The sequence below is a fragment of the Pipra filicauda genome, unplaced genomic scaffold (genome assembly GCF_003945595.2).
Source record: "Pipra filicauda isolate LSUMZ 115617 unplaced genomic scaffold, ASM394559v2 scaffold179_size1759329_pilon, whole genome shotgun sequence".
In the NCBI taxonomy this organism is placed as follows: domain Eukaryota; kingdom Metazoa; phylum Chordata; class Aves; order Passeriformes; family Pipridae; genus Pipra; species Pipra filicauda.
This window is the reverse complement of record NW_024104286.1, coordinates 232,956-254,422: the sequence shown is the minus strand read 5'-3', so window position 1 is coordinate 254,422 and position 21,467 is coordinate 232,956. Positions and strand designations below refer to the sequence as shown.

The following is a 21,467-nucleotide window of genomic DNA, read 5'->3' as shown; positions in this document are numbered from 1 at the left end:
CAGCCCCGGATGAGGGAGCCCCGATGGCTCCCTCATGGTTGAATTTCACTGTTGCTGTTTGTCCCTCTGCCTCACGCTGGTTCTTTGTAAGCTTCCAGCCAATGCTGGAAGAAACCAAACCAATAAACAAAACCAACTGAAAAACCAGAAAAGGACCCAGTACAACAGATCTTTCAGTTTCTCACAGGGCAGACTTTGGTGAGGGAAAAAAAGAGTGTGGGCTGATTTTGTTGATAAAATTTGGAAGATAGGCAGATAATTTTCCTTGACGAAACTTCCCTTAAGCAAAATTAATTTCAGATTGTTTTAGATGGTGTTTGACAATATTTTCTAGCCACGTCAGACTGTAAGGGAAGACAATTTATGATGCTTTGTTCTGACATATTTAAAATACTTAAATTATATTTTACCATGTTTAAGGTGAGAGAGACATTTTTTTCCTGAAAATGCATAACATTTGTCAGTGCTCATGGTACAGAAGAAACAGAACTGTAGTCATTCATCAATGTGCCAAACAGTAGTACATCTTTTTTTTTTGTTAGTGGCTATTGCACTGAATTGGATCAGAAACTATCAACTCCATTCTTAAACTGTCTGATGTTGGACTGAAAAATACTTCTTTAAATACCAAGTATTCCTTTAAATAACTCTGGGCTTCTTTTTTGTTTGTTTGTTTGTTTGGGGTTTTTTTGTGCAGTGCTAGCACTTCAAACGTTGCAAGAATAGAAGAGATGGAGAGACTTCTGAAACAAGCACATGCTGAAAAGACTAGGCTGCTTGAGACCAGGGTAAGCATAACTTTGAGTAAAACTAAGACTAGTTAGTTCAGATAATATCCTCCTAAATACAGTACTGAATCCTGAATAGTTTACACCTAATAAACACGTAAACAGTACCCCTCCTTTTCCTAGTTTCACCCTCACACTATACCTTTGAGCCCATATGCAATATCTGCTGTCTCAGTGGGCGAGTTGATGACAAAACCCCTTGAGAAGCTAGGTCAGCCTACTTAAGAGGCAAAAAGGTATTTAGCCCTAGCTTAGAAATTGCATTACCAACTATAAGTTTCACATATAACTGAAGTTCTCTGTGTGCTGTGGTATTTAGGAACGGGAGATGGAAGCTAAAAAACGAGCTCTGGAAGAAGAAAAACGCCGCAGAGAGCAACTGGAGAAAAGATTGGAGGAAGAAACTAGCCAGAGGCAAAAACTAATTGAAAAGGAAGTCAAAATACGTGAGAAACAAAGAGCACAGGTGAGATATGTTGATGTGAAATAGTTTTGAAGTGCAAGACTTCCCCTTCATATACAGAAAGGACTAAGTGTATTTCTGCCAGTGGTAAACAGAACAGCTTTCAGCTGAAAAGATGGATTTAGTATTTCTGAGGTGCAACTGTTTTGCTAAAACTATGTTTGGGCTGTTGGAGCCTTAGATGCTCAAGTATTCATTTAAAATTAAATAATAGCATAGATATCTATTTAGCATCTTACATATAAAGTATAAATATTAATCCTGTAAGGTTTGTTACTGAATAGGGGCAGAGCAGATTTTTTTTTTTTAGCCAGAGCAACAGAAATTTGTGAGTTTGTTAATTTTGTAAACCATTGGTGTGGGGTTTGTTTTGTTTTGTTTTTTTCTTTTAATACATAAAATACCTTAGAATGTGAATCGTTGCTTCCAAATAGTTAACAAAAAACCAAAACAAAATAACACCAAAAAACAAACCACACAAAAAATCCTGCAAAACAAAACAAACCCACAAGAAAAACATAATCTTTTTCAGCTCCGTATCTACTGTAGAGAGGAAATAGTATTTTTTCTAAAATTACTGAAACTATACATGAGAAACACTACTGAATTTAAAAAAGTGTTACCTCTTATACATTTTTGCTTCTCTTTAGGATTTAGAGGCATCTTGAGCTTTCTTTAGGCTTAGAGGTCTTACCTATTTGTTTATTCTGCCAAAACAAATAATACCTATAAGGTACAGCAAATAGAATAGGCAGCCATTGTTAGTAAACTAGAGCAAGAAAATGTCTCCACCATAATAGATGTACCTGAGTGCAGAAGTTTCTATATCATATTTGAACATCTTTCTCGTTTTATCTGTGCTACCTTTGCTGGTATTTAACCAGCTGTTTCTAGTCAAAATAGATACATTCCTTTGTTTTAATATAAGATGTAATTACAGATACTAAATTTTACTTACTTGATGGCCTTTTTTCCTAAGAAATTTTGATGACAACTCAAGTATGACATAAACAACAATGCAATGCTGACATCTTTATCCCCAATTACAGTGTGCATGTGTTGTAAATAGAATGCCCCATTAGTTACTGCTGATTAGCAGAGTTGGCAGAGAGGCTGAAGACTGAGTTGGCAGGAAGACAAAACATATCTGCCAGAAATTACTACAATTTTTTTGCTAACTTTTTTCTTTCCTTTGTAGAGTGAGACCCAATTTTTTTTCCAACAGTTTTTGACACTTAGAAACATAAGCTAGAGGAAGGAACTCCACCTTTGCACTTGCCAAAGCTGGTGCCAGCTTGTATCATACAGGACTGCATAATTTTAGAAGGGTGCTAAGAGTTCTTGTGGGCAACACAGCTCCCATTGCATCAAGAGGTTCTTAAGAATGCAATGAGGGAAAGTCCCTTCGATTTGAGAGTCACAGTGGGATTTAACAGGCTAACTTTAGGAGTGAAGCAGGGGCAGATTAGTTTCTCCAGGTCACTGACTTCTCTGGCGTCCAGGGGAAGAGAGAGAGGGAGATGCTCCTTTCACAGATGATTCAAAGTGCCTAAAATCAGCTTCTGTTCCAAAGTAGCCTCTCTCTGCCTTGACTGCAGCAGGTGCCCTGGGAGACATGTCTTTTATGTTTAAAATGAGCAGGGGTGGTTATGCATAGGCCCTCCAGACACAGAAAACAAGCATATCCCCTCAGCTGGCAGAGATCCCAAATTACTATCTCCTCCTGCTCGTTCTCCCAACTGACACTATCCAGGCTTGATGTGCAGTCTTGAGCTGCAGTCAGAAATGAGGCACCATCTCCTGCACTGCTTTGCTGACTCTTGCAGAGGGATGCGTTTCATCTCTCTATACCATGTTGCTGATTGTGAACTAGATATCATATTTCACTCATTCAGAAGAAAATAATTCTATTTTATTCACTGTAATCTCTGAAACTAACTAGTGATTACAGTTCACTCCCATTGTTAATCTTTCCTGTAATATCAAGTTCTTATTATTTGTATTAGACTTTGCATGAAAATACCTGTAACAGTGAAATATTAAAGAGTGAGATACGTGCAATGAGTATTTAGCCCAGAAAAATAAAGGATTTGCTTAACATCATAGAAGTGAAGTTCTTGGACTTCATCTAAAGTAGCAACACACCTTTAAATTCAATTAGCATCTTAATTCTAAAACAACCTTTCTATGCTGTGTTTTACCAGCTTATCAGCTGATGATTTCAAGAAACTACCATGCTCTACCTGGCTTTTATAAAGTAAGTTCTCCAACACTGTAAAGTTAGAAGTTTAAAGGATTTTTCTTTCAAAGAAAATTAGGGCTGCAGCAAAAAACTCTTTATTTTTCTTATATTCATTCTTAGAGTCTGCGAGCAGTTTGCAGTTACGTCCTCGCAGCAGCAAAAGTGAAGGAGAAGTTAAAAAATAATAATAAAAAATAATATGATTTCTTTTCTTTCCTGTAGGCCCGTCCCTTGACTCGCTATTTGCCCGTTAGAAAGGAAGACTTTGACCTACGTAGTCACATCGAAACAGCTGGGCACAACATCGAGACCTGTTACCATATCTCCCTCACCGAGAAGACCTGCCGAGGCTTTCTGATTAAAATGGGAGGAAAAATTAAAACGTGGAAAAAACGATGGTTTGTTTTTGACAGAAACAAGAGAACTTTTAGTTACTACGCAGGTAGGTGGCAGGATCACTGCTAGGGTACGTCTCTCTCTCTCTGTTTTCCTATCAACCTCATCTGTGTTATGAATGTATGGAGTCCAGATAAAACATTTCCATTTCATCCGGTGTTTTACACATATACTTAGAGCTCATGCAGTCCCTTCCCTACAGTGTTCAATCCTAATGTCAGGTAAGGCAGAACTGAGCATGCAAAACAAAGGAAGACATGCAGATAGGCAAGAAAAAAATGGAAGATGATCAGGTTCCAAGTACACAGAATAATGGCTCCACATAATTTATTTTAAAATATTACATACTTCCCCCAATGACAGAATGATTTCTTGTACCCTTCCTACAAGAATATAATTTATTATACTTACCATGAAAATTGAATGGAATGCTTCTGTAGTCCTGTTGCTTGATGTGCTGAAAAGACTTTCAGGAAATTAAATATACGGAGGTAGACTTTTGAGTTTGCCTTATTTTGAGAGTCTAAGGAATTTCAGATGAAGAACATGCAATACTCTAAAGAGATTTCTGTACACTAAGTTGTGCTATACAATATCTGGAAACATTATAAACAGTACCTTGCTTTGTTATCTTGGGGTAAACCCAGAAATTTGGAACTTAGGAACATACATGTTTCTCCAGTTGCTGTGCACATGGTTTGACTTTGAAGTTTCAGAGGAAGCCAGAAAAATGACATTGTGTTCTGAATATTTATTGTTAGGAGAGGCCAGACAGGGGCATATGTAGGATGGTCATTGCTAAAAAGCATAAGAAAACATCGAGTACAAAACCCATCCAAACAGTTTCATTTATTTTTATGACATTACTGCTTTCTAGCAGCTCATAAGGAACTTAAAATTGATGGTAGGGTTATGCATTGCTCTCTGTCTCTTTTAAAACATATATTTGAATTCATTATATTCATTCATTACATTCCCACTGAATATTTCTTACTAGTTTGCAATAATACTATGAAGAATGTGACAAACATTTTTTATTTTGTTCTTAACATCTGGTTAGCAAGGCCTGTAACACGAATTAGTGTTTTCATCTGCTACTGATCTCTTTTTTTTTCTTTTTTAGTAGTTATGTTAACAGTTAACAGTATAAGTTTTGACTGCATTAAGTTGCCATAATTTAATTTCAGTTACAAAAGAAAAATTTTCATAAAGTCTGAAGGACTTCAGCCCAGAAGAATATTTTTATGAGAATTCTGTACCAGCTGCACTAAAATGCCACTGCTTGTATGAGTGAGGATCTGTCTAGATCTTTAAATGCATAGTAGACTTACAAAATAAATATTGATGCTGTAAACTCAGAGAATTTCAACACTAAGTGAATATACTGGTACATTGCTATAGTTCTGCAAGTGCACTTGACAAAGTGCACTAAAGTCTGACAATTTAGTGTGGTGACTGAAGCATCTGCACTTTCTGACCTGAAGAACACAGGAAACTCTGTAGACTGTTGGGGTGGGAGCTTGTGGGTACCTGAAATAATCTTGTAACCAAGTTCCCAGGTGGGGCTTGAAAGGAGAGTGGATCCACTGTTTGCTCGTACTGCACAGACAGTATACTTCGTGTAGTATTGCGTTTACTTGAGTATAATCTGTGCTATAATCTCGTAATCTGATACCTCAGAACTTCTACTGGTCCTCTGGGGGCTGGCAGAGAGATTCCCAACACTGTATCGTTTGCTCTCTGGGATTTCATTTTGCCATCATACGTAGCTTTCAAAACTGCCTGCGGCTACCAACAGCATTTAAACTGAGTTCTGTGAGTGTTCAGAATGACAGCAGGATCTCTCAAGGGACTGATAAAGATGTTCTGTTCAGTGATAAAGATGATAAAGACGACTGTTCAGTGTTAAGGTGATACTATAATTTGGGGTTAGAAAGCACTATACTCCCCTAATACAACCATACCAGGAGTGGAAGGAAGTTTGCCCTTCACTGTCACATGCAGTTGTGATGCTTCTTAACAATTTCTCATCCCACTGCAGGAAAATGCAGGGTAGATGCTGATCTGTCCCGCTCCTTTTTCTTGTGAAACGTTATAGTTGAGACTGGTAAGATGTTAAATTCCCAGTCTGTACCCTCCCTGCCCTAATGATTCACTAGGTAATGATGGGACCAAAGGCAATATGAGATAATGTCTGAAATAGTTTAGAACTGACCCCCTGCAAGTGTCTGCTTCTTTCCACTGCCTTTCAAGGGACATTAAGTCAACCGTGTCTCCATTGTAAGTATCAAAACTCAAGTGAAAAAATTCCCAGCCTGTATTTCAGCTTTGCTGCAGTGGGATATTGGTACATAGTACCACTGGATAACAACTTACTCCTTGTTAGCTGCCTCCCTAGAAAACTATCCATTCAGGCATTCCTATTTCAGACACTGAAGCAAATAGGGAGTTAGTTCCCTTTTGCAATGAGAGCAAACTCTGTGTAGTTACTTTGGCTTTTACCTTGGGTGTCAGAGTAGGAGAGCACAAACAGATGATTATGGTGCTGGAGCTGCTGCCCCAGAACTTTCAACCCCCTGTAAACTTTTCCATGTGTCAGAACCCATAGAAACTTGCCTACAATCTGCTAACCCCACATTTGAATAACAGATATTAGGTCGAGACTGAGGGAGACTATTATAAGTATGAAGAAGCCTTTTTTTAAAAAGTCCAAGCACAAAGGATGTTCTAATGTAAAGGTTTTGCCATCAGATCGTATTGAAAATTTGCTTATCATAACACTTTTCCTTTGAAGGCAAACTGGAGGTCTTAACCTGCAAGCTGTGTGAAGTCTGGCTAGCTTTCATTCAGTTGGAAGACTGGATGTACCTGAGAGACATCTGTCCTTCTGTGGGCTAATACCAACCATAATGTTTAGACACCTCAGTGAAGGGAGTTACTTGCAAATAGAGGAGCAAATTGCAGAATCTTTTCTCCTTTGAAACCAAGTGGAAAAGAAAACATAGTAAAATCAAAAATGCATTTCTCAAAAAAAACAACAAACTAATAACAAAGGTTGAAGGTTTCCGTGGGATTTTACAAGCAGGACTATTGAGCCAGTTATTTATCAACTGAACATATATGGAAATGAAATTAAGATTTTGGTTCTTAAAGTACTGTTTATTTCAGTTCTCAAGTCATTCTCTTCTCTCTTTTCTATTTTAGACAAACACGAAACTAAATTAAAAGGTGTAATATATTTTCAAGCTATTGAAGAAGTCTATTATGATCATCTAAAAAATGCATATAAGGTAAACTTTGTTATTGCTGTTTTAACCACATATCATAGAGCAATACCCAGAGTATGGTAACTGCTGTGAAGTAAAAGGGAGAGTTGACATTATTCGAGGGAAAAAGAAGCACCAACAAAAAACCAAAACAAACATTTAAAAAAAAAAAAAAAAAAGAAAAACTGGAGTGGAGGAAAAGGAAGAGGAAGCTAATCAGTGATTAACACTGGGGGTTGTTTTAATACTGATGAAAGCAGAGATAAGAGTGTCTACCTGGAAACTGGGATTTGCTGCAAAGAGGTCCTTAGTCCAGTGGCAGGACCACTGAAATCAGTGGCTTAGGCAAATCAAGGGATGCCTCTGTCCCAGGGAGGGAGTTAACTGGCACCTCCTGCCTCTCACCTGTAATTTAAATGAGTTGTGTGTGACTCAATGGATTTGTGAAAGCCACTGGGCAGTGGGGGGCGGAGTTTAGTTATCTGGGCATGAAACAACAAGGTAGAACCCTGTATTGCTGTGCAGAAGTCTAGTGGAAACACGCTGTAAAAAGTGTTTATGGTGGATACAAACACTTTAAACACATCTGCTGCACGATAAGATGCAGTGGTACAGCACTTTGCATTTTATCATCTTCTTAACCCTATTCATAAATATCCCTGTAGGCAATTTCACTTCTGGTACCAATAAATGGCTTTGATTTCATTCTTTTTGATACCCCTCTTTGTGTTCTATTTTAGAGTCCCAACCCGTTGCTCACTTTCAGCGTCAAGACCCATGACCGCATATACTATATGGTTGCTCCTTCTCCAGAAGCCATGAGGATATGGATGGATGTCATTGTCACGGGCGCGGAAGGCTACACCCACTTCATGTTGTAATAAGAGGGGAGCAGTAGGGCATATTGCAATAACATAACAAATGAAGTTAGCCATATGTAGTGAAAGCTGAAAAGCCAGTGAGTACCCTGAAATGTCCTCCTTATGATGTGCACCCAAAACCTGACTGAGAGGGGTTTACAAATGCATTGAAAAGGGGGGGGGGTTGTTACCTGTTTTAGTTGATATTTATAGGAACAAAAGAGCTAAAGCTGTTGAGAGAATCGTAGTGCTCCAAAACGGATAATCAGGCAATTTTCATTAAACCGTCTTGATTCAGCGACAGGTTTCTGCAAATTCTCTTATATGGAGAATGCCTTTGTAAACTCTTACTGAACTGTTTACAAATGTGTGTGTTGTCATCAAGTGTGCAAAAAAATTCTAGTACTGGAACAAAAAAGGTTAAATAAGCATATATTTTAATATGCAGCATTTGACATTTATAGATGATTAGGTGATTTTTTAAAAAGTTTTAATCAAGTATTTTATAAAAATACAAACAAAAAAAGCAACGCTAAGGTACACACAGTTCTTGCCTTAGTAGTTAAGTGTCACAACAGAGCCAAAGAGTTATAAGATTCCAGTATCATAACGTCTTCATATTGTTAGTCCTACCTAACTTCCTGTAAGGGGACAGTGCCAAATTCCTTCACGACTTTTAATGTAATTAAATTGTTATGATATTCTGCGTGTTCAAGCACTCAGAGGCACCAACTGTATGCTTAAAGTCTGCATCTATGGAGCTTGACAAAAAAAGAGAAGGATAGCCTTATAAAGGTGCAGTTGTTTTCCACAAGGCTGTTAAATGAAACACATGTATTCACTTCCTCGTAAGGAGCGGTTTTTTTAATCTCCACTGTTGAATAGAATGAGCTGATTCTGGACCCTACAGCAATTTTCTTTTATGTAGTAAGGTCCCAGTGTGGTTCTAATCTTACTCTGTGCCAAGTGAACCCTCTACTGAAACCTCTCAAACATTGCCCACCTTGAAGCCAGGACCACAATCTCTACCTATCTAAATTCTTTGGAGCCAGGTTCTCGGCCCCAGAGAGTAGGTTTGTTGTTTTTGTTTAAATTATATCTGCACATAATAATGCTGTCAAACAGAATAAAAAGAGAGAGGCAAGTTCTAAGAGTTCACACTAAGCAGTATATGAATAAAAACCCTGAAATTTTTAAGTAGCAGGGATTGAGATTCCTCAAACAACAAAAACACTGAGGGTGCAGTAGTCTCCCATTTTAAAATCGCTTCGAAGTCCTTGACTAATATTGCAAAAATGTAAATTATTTAATTGAAACTGAACTTCAAGAAAGTCTTTTATATTATGACTTTAAAGAGGTTCAGTTTCTGTAATCGAAACTCACGTGCTCTGTGGTTTGTGTACTATAAGAAAGCACATTAGCCTTCTTTTTTTCTTGACAAAAAGTTAATGGCTTTTGATGGAACAAACTGAAAGCAGAATAGAAGTATCCTGGCAGAATATTTTTTTTTATATTTTTTAAACCCTATATCTAATGAGTGGGTTGCATTTTTTCTGGTATACACAGGTGATGTGGTTGCTCTAGCATGACAAACATCAGTTTTGACTTGACTCATTAAAGAAGGGACTATTATCACAAGATAATTGTTATCATCTGTGCAGATCACAGCCTGTAATCTAGGATTTAAAACACTATCAGAAATAAACTGGTTTTGTTTATACAATTATTATTTTTCCCTGATGTATCTTGATTTTACTCCTAAGTATGGTTATAAAGGTTTTCTAATAATAACTTTTGTATCCTGCATGATGCAATGAAGGCATTTCAATAAACATTTTTAAAAATACACTTGTTTCAAATATTTTCTTGCTGCTTTATCTTGAGACATTTCTGCTTGTCTATTAAATAGTCATATACAGTTGTGCAAGCAATAATGTGTTTCATAGTAATGCTTAATTGAGCTGTTCCCTGTGTTTCCCCATAAAAGAGCTATGCAAAATAATCTTTCAGATGGCAGTGAAATTAGGAGCATAGTCTGTTTATTGCATGTATATATTATATTACCTTTTTCATTTTTTTTTTGAGTCTGTTTGAAAAATTTATCACCAGACTTGGATGTGGACAATTTTTTTTGTTAATCTGCAACCAGAAATTGCTCAAGTTTGAGGATTTCCTAGTTTTCACAGTATTTCACTTAGGACATGACTTGAATTGCAGGAATTATTAGCTTGTTGGGGAAGTCCATGCAGTTTATTATTTATTCCTTTTTTATTTCTTGTGATTTATTTCATTTCTATTTGCAGTCGTCATCGTAAAGTGTGATGGACTTTGTAGTGATGGACGTCGGGACACTGTAAGCAAAGCATGGTGGTAGGCACCATCTTTTATGATCAGTCTTCAAGCTCTCCAACCTTAATTCCCATGGGAGTCAAGCCCCTGCTTACCCTGAAGGATCTTGGCCAATTGCAAACCGTGTAGGCTGCATTTTAAAAACCTCAGCTGCTGTGTCCCATGTCCCATGGCTGGTTGGACTTGATCATGGAGATCTTTTCCAACCTAAATGATTCAGTGATTCTGTGATTGCTTTCTTCCTTTCTGAGTGTCTGCTACAGGCTGTATGTAAAAGGTACAGTGAAGAAAGACCTTCTTTTGGCTACTGTGCCCATACAGCCAATGCTGAGGAGAGAAGGTGAGGAGGTGTGAACCTGTTCGGGGGCCCTGCAGGCTGACAAACAGCCACACACCGATGCCGCTGGAGAGGTGACTGAGGGAGGGAAGCTGGCATTTCAAATGCCCTTTCTGGCTGTCTATAAGGGGTAGGTAATTAGTGTAAGATTTTTTATACGTATATATATGTATATATATAATTACAAAATGTATCCCAACAGATACAGAACCCTAACAGATTATACCTACATATGGAGAGGCAACCTGAGGTACAGGTGCATCCAGCCCTGCCTGATACCGAGGCCCTCGAGGAGGGTGCCCTCTCCAGAACACACACAGGATCAGAGAATGGGTGATGTTGGAAGGGACCACAGTGGATCAACTGGTCCAACCTTCCTGCTCAAGCAGGGCCATCCCAGAGCACATGGCACAGGATTGTGTCCAGACAGTTCTTCCATGTCTCCAATCAGGGAGACACCACACCCTCTCTGGACAATCTGTTCCAGTCTGTGGTCACCCGCACAGTAAAGTTCATCCTCGTGTTCAGGTGGAACTCCTGTGCATCAGTTTCTGCCTGCTGCCTCTCATCCTAGTGCTTGGCATCACCAAGAAGAGCCTGGCTTCACCCTCCTAGCATCTCCTCTTCAGGTATTTATGCACATTAATGAGGTCCCCTCTCAGTCATCTCTCCTCGAGGCTGAGCAGGCCCAGCACCCTCGGCCTTTCCTTGTAATAGAGATGCTGCAGTCCTGTAATCATTTTTTGTTGCCCTCTGCTACACCTGCTCCAGGAGCTCCACGCCTCTCTTGCCCTCAGGAGCCCAGAACCGGCCACAGCACTGCAGATACCGCCTCACCAGGGCTGAGCCGAGGGGCGGGATCACCTCCCTCGACCTGCTGGCAGTGCTCCCCCTCACGCACCCCAGGATTCCGATGGCCTTCCTGGCCACAAGGGCACACCGCTGGCTCAGGGAAACACGCGCCTAGGGAAGCGCACACTCAGCGCTTTCTCACTGACAAAACGCTGTTTCGTGCTTCCCGAGGCGGTTCCCGGCACTGACCGCAGGGATCCCCGCCCGCCTCACGGCCGGGGCAGGCGGGAGGCGGGGCGGCGCCTGCGCGGGGCGGCGGCCATGGCGGCCATGGCGGGAGCGCTGCGGGCCCTGGTGCGGGGCGGCCGCGGTGCCTCGGCCATGGGGGTGTCGCTGTCACCGCCGAGCGCGGCCCGGGGGCTCCCGGGTAAGGGAAGGGCCCCGGGGAGCTCGGAGGAGAAGGGGTGTCAGCCGCAGGGCAGAGGATGTGGGTCGGTGCCGGCTGTGCTGGCCGCGGGGCGGTTCTCGGGCAGCTGGGGGTGACACCCCTTCAGCGCCGTCTCCATAGGGAACGGCCCGAGCGCGTCCTCCGGGGTTGGGATGGGCATGTTAAAATTCGCTCCCCCCTGGGGGACGGCGCTCCTGACGGGTTTCCCGCCCCCTGCCAACCCTGCCCGGGGGCGGTTCGGTGTCTCTGTGCACAGGGCAGGGCAGCTGCTTTCCCGCGTGTGTTTTGGGGGCTCTAAGCTCCTCCCGCCCCTGCTGCGTTTTGAGGAGCCGGAAATCAGTGTGCCAGTTCCTTTGCTTGGGTGTGAAACTCGCCTGCGTGCAAAGCTTCACCAGGCACCTGAAAAACTTTGCTGGCGTCCACTTCTGAGTGAGATGGTCCTCTGGCAAAACGCATAATGTCCCCCACACCTTCTTCCAGATTCTGTGCTTGTCTGACTTGTTGAGTTTATTCATTGCCTTAAATTTGACAGAAAAGTGATGAACCTCATCTGAGGCTGCTCAGTGAGTAAAATTTACTTGCCACTAAGGGTGCACGTTTCGTAGCTGCATTAAAACAAGACTACAGTGGGGTTTTGCTGCTGTTTTTTCTGTGGGTTTATAACGATAACATGAGCAGAGTGTCTGTTTGTTTGAGTGTGTCTTTGGGTGCTCTGGGACCCGGCTAAGCAGCAGTTCCTGCTGGCAGAGCTGGTCCTGCCTTACCCCTGTAGCTCGGGAGATTGCATGAAACCAGGTGTGGACAGGGTTTAGTCCGTGACCTGTCACAGCTGCATTACTCTGCTGCTGTCGGCAGTGGGTAGATTGCAGTGCAGGAGCATTCCCAAAGTTGCTCAGAGGACTTCTTTGGTTTTGACGTATAGCACTGGTCTCAGTCACAGTTTCTGATGTTCATAACACAATTAAAATTGCACAGGGATTCTGATATGAAGAGAATTCCACAGCATCAGGCAAGATTCCTGTGGTACTCCTATAGCTGTCTTCTGTCTGTAACTTGGTTTTATAAACACTGAGTACCACCTTACACCCTTCAAAAATGCTTCCCTGCTCTTAGCAAGGTCTTCCACTGAAATCAGGAGGAGAAATTACTGGGTAGCTACTCCATTATTTATGGTTTTGTCTGTCTAAAAGGAAATCAGTGTTACTCCAGTGAGCTTTGCTTTTGGGTTGGCTGAGGTGGTTGCTTTAGGATTAGGATTGCTGCTGGTGCAGTAACTTGTTAAATGCAGAACAGTTTGTGGAATAGCTTAGACAGTGGTTGTGTCTTGTAGCTGCAGTTTAAACCCTGCCCAGTGTCAAAACAGCTTGAGGACACCTCCAGGGTGCTGCGGGAAGGAAAACCAGTGACTTCAGAGATGGTTATCAGGGCTTAAGTGAGAGAAAAGTACTCCTAATTATTTTTCTGTTAAATTTAACACTTCTTGATGTATCTTCTCTGTTACTAGCAGGCAAAGTCACTCATTTAGTGACAGAGACACACAAACCGAAAGCCTTAGCGTGGATGCATCCAAATACCTTTACTGTGGCATTTATTCTCCTTTATAATAATTTATGCATCAGTAGGATAAAGAATTGTCCTGTTGTGTGAGGAGAAATTTAATGGTTCTAATCTGTAGTTCAAATGATATAATTTGTTAGACTCTAGGAAAGTGCCAAAAACATCCTGCATCTGTTACGCACCCACATTTATTCAGGCACGTGCAAGTTTAACAACAAACAGACCCCCCCAGGCCCCTTGAATGTAATCTCTCTGATAGTGACAAAACAGAACTCAAGGCTGCACTGTGATACTGTCGGGGTCTGGTTCTGCAGTATTTATCCTGTTATTATGCCACTAGGAAGCCCTGAAACATTATATCGGGTTGCATAGTTTCTGTACCCCGCTACTGAATAACTAGTCTTCTAATCTAAGAATTAAGCGTATCAAAGCCTTAGAAGACTTGACCAAGCTTTTGATTTAACAAATTACCTTGCCGAGTGGTATAATAGAGTGGATTAAATCTCCATAACACCTCTCTATGAATTACTTGTTCCTCACCCACAGCAGAGGTACAATTGCCTGCTAAAGTTAGATTAAATACTGTAGCAGCTGCTGAGATCAGCATAGTTATTAATTAGTTAACATTTCCTTTGTTAATCCTCTTTTCTTGCTTGAAAACTCGAGGGGGGTTGGTTGATGTTTATTAATGTGAATATTAGAGTCCAACCTAGTGTTTGTTTTCTAAATGTGTCTCATTTGTTATTTTGAAGTAAACCAGAACAAAATAATTTTAAGTTTATGCTGATAGGAAAGCTTCTCACTCTTATAATGTGTTGCAGATTTCTTTGACAGAATTTGCACAAAATTATTTTTCATTTTTTTAATATTTGCAAACTGCTTGGAGTTGCAATGTGCTTTTTTTCATTCTGGATAAACAGAATAATCCAAGTACTGGAATAATGTAACCTCTCCAGCAAGAATGCACCAGACCATGCAATAGGATATCTTTTGAAAAAGCATAAGAAAATCACAGCTCTACAGAGGTCAATTCTGTTTCTTCTTATGGGATGTGTTTAATGTGCTGCTCTTTGTTTACAGAAAATGTAGCTGTGCTTCCTATCTGAGAAAACGGCTGATGTTATCATAGCATAGTGTTAAAATGATTCTTTTTCTTCAGTGTTCCTGGCAATATTCTTTAACTTAAGCAGAATAGCTGTTGAAGATATCATGAAAAGGGCTGGATGTTACTTATTTCATTTGGTTTTGAGCAGTGCTAATGTTATGTTCATCGTGTTAAAAAAGTTAGTCACAACATTCTTTCCCAATTCTTGATTTTGAACTTCCCCACTGTACCTCTCTATATATGGTGTGGGTCTCGGATTTAGATACAGCTGCAGTTTTGTCCTTTAGTTTTGATTTTCATGGAAAATTTGTCACCTCATGTACTTGTAAACTTAACATTGCACAACTTACTCTTGTCCCAAAATTTTACTTTTTTGAAATCCAGTCCAGAAAAAAACCAAAAAGATGGTATAAAACATGAGGACAGATGAAGTCTAGGAAATCTTAGCATTTGTCTTCCGTCAACAACTTTACTAATTGCTGAGTGAACTCTGTATATGGTTGGCATTTAATAAGTTGAGAATGAATCACAGTCAGCTTTCCCTTTCAGGTTCATCAGTACTTGTCAGTCATTAAATAATATAGGACATGCTTTTTTCTTCTCGGGCCAAAATCTCTTGTTTTCATGTAATGTGCTCATATTTCCTGAACCCTAGGTTTATAAAACACTAATATTTCTGCCAAGGTTATCATGATGATTCTACTAAATAGCTTTTTTTATTAGTTTGCAGGCTGAAGTCATCAGTCAGCTTTCTTACTCGACCTGATCGACCCAACCTTGCTTATCATAAAGTAAAAGGCAGGAGTCCAGGGGTTATTTTCCTTCCAGGCTATAATTCAAATATGAATGGTGAAAAAGCAACTGCCCTTGAAGACTTTTGCAAATCACTAGGTCATTCCTTCATCAGGTACATGCAGTGTATTGTTCTTGAGAAATGTAAACTCTGGCATTTGGATTGGAATGTGTCCTGTGCTGTAGATAAGCTACGAAGTCTTTCTTCTGTTTCCAAACTTAGGATTTCTGTCTGTAGGGAGACTGAGGTAAATTGAGAGAATGTATTCTGAAAGCAATTCAGAAAACTCTCTAATATAAATTTCTATAGTCTAACCAGTGCTACATGTTACAATCAGGATATAGGCACAGCAATGAAAAAGGAAGGACCTGGAATTCTCTTTTTTTAAGTTACCACTGTCAGCATGGTCCTTACCTGCCAAGTCTGACTAAGTTACCCTGTGTCTTCTGTAGTTTTGGAAGAACATGCCCGTGGTCGATGATGCCATCCTTTGATAGACCAGGCTGAATGCTGAGTGTCCTAAATTTTCCTGTTTGGCTACAGTGTTTGAAAGAGAGTTTGTACATTTTAAAAATACCTTTAAAATTGAAGTATTTGGGATTTTTTTGTCTGTAAGAAAAACTGCCTATTCTTGTAAGTTAAGATATTATTATATCAAATTATAAGAGAACACTGCATCACTTAGTTGTGTATGCTGTATTTAAACCTCTTTTTAAGTAATGAGCGGGACCAAGTAAGAAAATATTTAATGTGTTAGGTTGTCCCCTGTCAATTTGATTAAGCAGTAGTGTTTAGTTAGTGTCTATGTTACTGTAGACAGTACTATGACTTTCATTTTGATGGTTACTTTTTCAGATTTGATTATACAGGATGTGGAAGTTCAGATGGTATCTTTGAGGAGTGTACAGTTGGGAAGTGGAGAAAAGATGTCCTGTCTGTACTGGATGAACTTACAGATGGACCACAGGTAATATTTTATTTTAAATCCTTTTTTTGCCCCTCGAGGTAGAACATTGATCAAAGATATGCCGTAATAGCTCTGGCAGACAGTAGCTTCTGCTGAACAACTGACACTTGCTCACTTTCAAGCTGAATCATTTGAGAGGTCCTATTTGTAGAACCTTTTTTGCAAACAGGTAGATCGTAAAATCACGGAAGCGTGCGTTGGCAGGACCTCCTGGCAGCTGTTTATTAGAACCTCCTGCTCAGAGCGGGGCTGTCATCCCAGAGAGTCTGAGAAAGCCTCATGATGGAGGTGCCACCTGACAGGGGACAGGGAACTGTTCCAGTGCAGTGCAGCCCTCTTAAGAAAAAGTGTGTTGCTGTCCCATGCTGACACATTAATTAAAGGATTTGCAGGAAGGTTACAAGCTAAGATACTCTATATGATTAAATAGCTTTAAAAAAAAAAGTCAAGCAGAAGCAGTATTTGACTTCTTCACTTACTTTAGAAATTACTGTGAGAAACTTGGAATCTCCTTCAATTTGGAAATACCTAGTGTTTTGTTTAAAACAATTTTGTATTGTGAATTGCATTCGTTTACTCCTTTCACTGCACTGAGCCTTTCCCATGTGCATTTATTTTAAGAAGGAAACATAAAGTATGCATGTGATACTGAATTGTTTCAACTCTCATTTTGTTTTCAGTGTTTCAGTCTCAGACAGCAATAACCAACCATGCCAAACAGAATAATAAATACCAGATCTTGTGGTGCTTACTCAGGCAAAATTTCCACTGGAGGTGACAGCAGTTCTGCCTGGGTAAGGACAGCAGGATTATGCCCAAGGTTTCAGTAGTTAAACAAAGTGAAAACTGATACTTTGTAAAAGAAGAAAAAACTTATCACCCTTTTCCCTGTAAAACACTATATTTTCTTCTCTTTTTTATTATTTTTTTTCCAGATTCTGGTGGGTTCCAGCATGGGTGGATGGCTGATGCTTCATGCTGCAATAGCACGCCCAGATAAAGTAGCTGCTCTGGTTGGAGTAGCTGTAGCAGCAGACCACCTTGTAACAAGTTTCAAGAGGCTTCCCATTGAGGTCAGTGTTGATGATTGGCTTTTGTGCAGTCTGAAAATCCATCAACTGTTTAAGAAACCCTGTTGTTCAAACTGTATTTTTCCTGCAGATTTGCAGTTAAGTTTTCTGTGTTTGTGGTGGATGTAAGCTAAAAATTAACATTAATCTAAAAGTCTGCAAAATACTGTGCATTGTAGGATGAGACTAGTGTGAGCACTACCCAGAATGTGTTTCTATTACTGTGCCATAGGGGATGTGAAGTCAGATCCCTACTGTGAGCAGTCCATTAGATTTCAGCGTTGAATATCTTATATTTGCATTGAAATTAAATCCTTGTGCTTTCAGGGATGGAGAAGTAGCTACTAATGTATTTGACATGACATTGGATGAGTATGACATACGTTGTGTGTGTAGGAAGGAAATTCTTCACATTAATGTGTAAAGACTATAAGATTTAGGTAGTGGGAACTGCCTTTCTGAGTTTCTTCCTTGATGATAATAATGTCCAGTCTTTAGGAAAGTAAATCAGGTGTTATATGGCAATAAATAACTTGTGCTTTAGAATAATTAAAATATTTTCCCGATTTTTTTGGTTTTTTTCTAAGGCACTTTGTAGTGTCAGCATTACTTCTCAGGACTAAGGTAAAAATCTGGAAGTACAGTATTTAGATACAGCGATTGTGCCAAATACTGAAAGGACTGATCAATGGAAAATTCCTTTTCCTAGGATTGTCTTTGGTTGATGTTCAGTGAACTGATTGAAGCCAAGGAAACTTACTGGTCACAGTGTCTATGCATCTTTTTTTTTTTTTTTTCTGATAGATTCTGACTGAGAAACTTAATTTCATTGATGAATTTTAACTAGATTAATTTGCAGGAGAGATGTGCAGAGCAGCTTTTGTGGCATGGTAAGGGGTTAGTCTTCTCAGATGCTGTGAGAAGAACAGGAATACACCTTTGCTAATGAAAATGAACAAGGTGAAATCTAATGATTCGAGGAGTTTTGGAACAGAAATAAGTTCAGGCACTCTAAAATACTCCTAACATCTGTCTTGTCTGTTCTTTGCTCTCTTTTTTTATAGGCACAAAAGGAAATAGAAGAAAAAGGTGAATGGAAGTTTCCAACAAAGCATAATGAGGAAGGATATTACTCCTTGACATATGACTTTATCAAAGAAGCAGAAAACCACTGTGTGCTGAATAGTCCTATTCCTATAACATGTCCCTTACGACTTATTCATGGCATGAAGGATGGTGATGTCCCTTGGCAGATCTCTATGCAAGTTGCCGATCGCGTGTTGAGCAAAGACGTGGATGTTATCCTGCGCAAAATTGGCCAACACCGCATGAGTGAGAAGGAGGACACGAAACTCCTTGTGAATACTGTTGATGATTTAATTGACAAGCTGTCAACACTAGCATAAGCTGCAGAGTAGCACTAGTGCATGAACTCTACACCTGACTCTTTTCCTTGAGTAGCAGAAGCCCTGTTCTTAACCAGATGATGGCAGGCCTGTGACTATCACAGTAGGAACTGAGCTTTATCTGCTGTTTTCTTACCTCTGTATTGTAAATACAGGTATTGTATTATTGCTGCATTTGCACACAGTCCAAAATGTAAAGGAGTGCTGCTCTTTTGTTCAGAACCTCTCCTTCAGCACTTAAACCTTTTTTTTTTCCACAGATTTCCTACAATTTTGTACTGAAATGTTGATTAATTTTTGTTACTATTGGCCTGTACAGTAAAACTTTATTTTCACATCTTTGAAACCTTTTAGTATTGTCCTTCTGCTGTAACAGTATTGTATCTTATGTCTGAAACCATCTGTGCAAGGCAAAATACAACTTGTTTACTGAAGTTAATTATTAGAAATAGTGAATACCATGAAGCACAATAAACAGATTTCAGATAAATGATTATTTTGTTCTTAAGTACTGTTAAAATTAAAAAGTGGAAGGCAGACTCTGATGGCATGCTTGGGGTGCTACGTAAGAAAGAATTTAACTTCTAAGAATACAGGGCCTCAAAATTTTAAGACTTCTCTTATCTATTGTTATCAGGAGGGTATATGTTGTCTTTTCCAGGCTGCCTGTTTGTAATAGTTCATTGTGGGCCTCCTGTTAAGGGAGCAATATATAATCTTGGTGTGAACTGAAACTGGATCTGTATGGTGACTTTTATAGTAACTTCTTTAAAGTGGGGGTACAGGTGCCATAGGGCACCACTGCCTCTTTCCCATGGCTTAGGAGCTGTAGTTCACTGAGAACAGTGTCTTCTGAGTTAGGAATTTGAGCTGCACAAGTGCAACCCTGAAACGCTGTAAATGCGATTGGATAGTTGGATAAATCTCGTAATATAAATCCATAGAATTTATAAGTAAATGGATTTAATTGCAAACATGACTATTACCTGTTTTTTCTCCAAGAATACAGTGTCATTCATACACTTGAGAGAGAGGAACTTAGATGAGAGGCTGAAATAAGTTCAGGCTGACCCTAATGTGAAACATCAGTCAAAATTATATAGTTGTTTTTCTGGTTTTATTATTTTAAGTAGTAAATGGCATCACTATTGTTACCTTAAAAGAGTAAAGCTCCCGGGGATATGATATTTCTAGAGTTTGTTTTTTTCTGTTTTAGTTGTGTCACTATTAGTGTGCTGTATGGGGCTTTGCTGAGGTAATGGGGTTTAATTTAAAAAACACAAATAACTAAAGCAAAAAAAAATCCACAACAACAACAACAAAACCCTAAATTTCAGATGAGTTTCTGTGAAGTACAGTTTTATTTAGGCTTCAATACTGCAAAAAAACAAGAAGCTGTCATGTAAAAAATTTGAATTTTGGTAGGAGAGTAAAAAAGATGGCTCTTGCTTAGATGCAGATTTTCTAATTCAACCATACCAATTCCCTAACTCAGTCATAGAATCATAGAATGGTTTGGGTTGGAAGGGACCTTAAGAACCATCTACTTCCACTCCCCCTGCCATGGGCAGAGACACTTTCCCCTAGGCCAGGTTGCTCAAAGCCCCATCCAACCTAGCCTTTGACAGTTCCAGGGATGGGGCACTCACAGCTTCTGTCTGCAACCTGAGGTAGGCCTTATGCAGGCAGACCTTCTTCTCTAACTTTGCCCTGGTAATTCCACTGGTATTTCTCTTTGCAAGCATTTTCCTTGTGTTCATGCTGGAAATTACCAGAGTTTTGATTGTTGTCAAACTTGGCATGTTCAGATGCCTGATAGAAAGGATAGTGATAACCAGGGAGATTTACATCCTACCTCTCACTAGCTCTTGACCTGTCAGGAAGTTCTGACAATCTTCACCACAATATTCGCATATTATGGTGTCATTCAAAATTGCTGCTGTTATGTCCCCTGATTTAGTGCCTGTGGCATTGCTTTTGTCTTTGCCAGTAGATGCCTACATAGTAAATTATTTTCCATTTAGTCATGTTTAAAAACAAGTATTTCTTTCCTCTATAGAAATACTGTATTAAACTAGGGTGTTGCACATTTGGGAAGCTCTGCATGGTGCAAACTTTTTAAATTCTTTGTAATGAATTATTATGTTCTGTTTTGGTTTTTTTAGTAACAGCTGATTTGTTGCCAAATACAAAGTATATTTTGTGAATATATAATATTCATTCAAATATACATTTCCTCAGCAATAAGCTTGATTCTCATCAAATAATCAGTGTCTTATGGTTTCAGAGTTTTACCAACTCTGTCTTGTACTGCCTGGGGTGGGGATTGGCTTTCTCCAAATACCTTAATCTATGCTTAATCATTTCCAGTAGTGCACTTAGCTGAATTTGTTAGTATTCTCGTTGTCTTTTGCTTTTGGCAGGTCTGAAAAATTACTTTTGGGTTCCTCTGTCGTTGAGTGTACTGCGGACATGTCAGGGCTGACACTGCTGTCACAGTACAAGGGAACTCTGGACACTAATCAAGCAACTCATCTGCTTGTGTTGTTGATTTTGATCAAACAATACCACTTGAATAAGCACCTCGAGGTATTCGCCTTCTACGTAAAGCTTAAGCTACATAATATT

The 21,467-nt window shown here is 39.6% G+C and overlaps 2 protein-coding genes across 6 annotated transcripts in view; both read left to right on the top strand.

Moving 5' to 3' along the window:
- Window positions 1-9,863, top strand: part of PHLDB2 (pleckstrin homology like domain family B member 2) — a 67,843-nt gene extending 57,980 nt beyond the window's left edge. For 3 of the 5 annotated variants that reach the window (XM_027744154.2, XM_027744157.2, XM_027744152.2), the window contains 5 exons: window positions 698-788; window positions 1,108-1,254; window positions 3,716-3,935; window positions 7,094-7,179; window positions 7,896-9,863. In XM_027744154.2, the coding sequence (XP_027599955.2) occupies window positions 698-788; window positions 1,108-1,254; window positions 3,716-3,935; window positions 7,094-7,179; window positions 7,896-8,036 (685 nt within the window). In that variant the 3' untranslated portion in view covers window positions 8,037-9,863. The remainder of the gene's footprint in view (window positions 1-697; window positions 789-1,107; window positions 1,255-3,715; window positions 3,936-7,093; window positions 7,180-7,895) is intronic. The other 2 variants (XM_027744156.2, XM_027744155.2) reach the window with 1 other exon arrangement.
- A 1,951-nt stretch (window positions 9,864-11,814) lies between these two features.
- ABHD10 (abhydrolase domain containing 10, depalmitoylase) lies at window positions 11,815-19,573 on the top strand. The gene is made up of 5 exons (XM_027744161.2): window positions 11,815-11,920; window positions 15,327-15,510; window positions 16,252-16,363; window positions 17,299-17,436; window positions 18,498-19,573. The coding sequence occupies exons 1-5, from the start codon at window positions 11,815-11,817 to the stop codon at window positions 18,837-18,839; spliced, it is 882 nt and encodes a 293-aa protein (XP_027599962.2). The 3' UTR covers window positions 18,840-19,573.
- The last annotated feature ends 1,894 nt before the right edge of the window (window positions 19,574-21,467 follow it).

What these genes read in the sequence shown, in the direction of transcription:
- ABHD10 (XM_027744161.2), top strand. Translation starts at nt 11,815, where the DNA reads ATGGCGGCCATGGCGGGAGCGCTGCGGGCCCTGGTGCGGGGCGGCCGC. An exon ending in AACTTACAGATGGACCACAG is followed by an intron (nt 16,364 to 17,298) that starts GTAATATTTTAT and finishes TTTTTTTTCCAG; the next exon opens with ATTCTGGTGGGTTCCAGCAT. An exon ending in TCAAGAGGCTTCCCATTGAG is followed by an intron (nt 17,437 to 18,497) that starts GTCAGTGTTGAT and finishes CTTTTTTTATAG; the next exon opens with GCACAAAAGGAAATAGAAGA.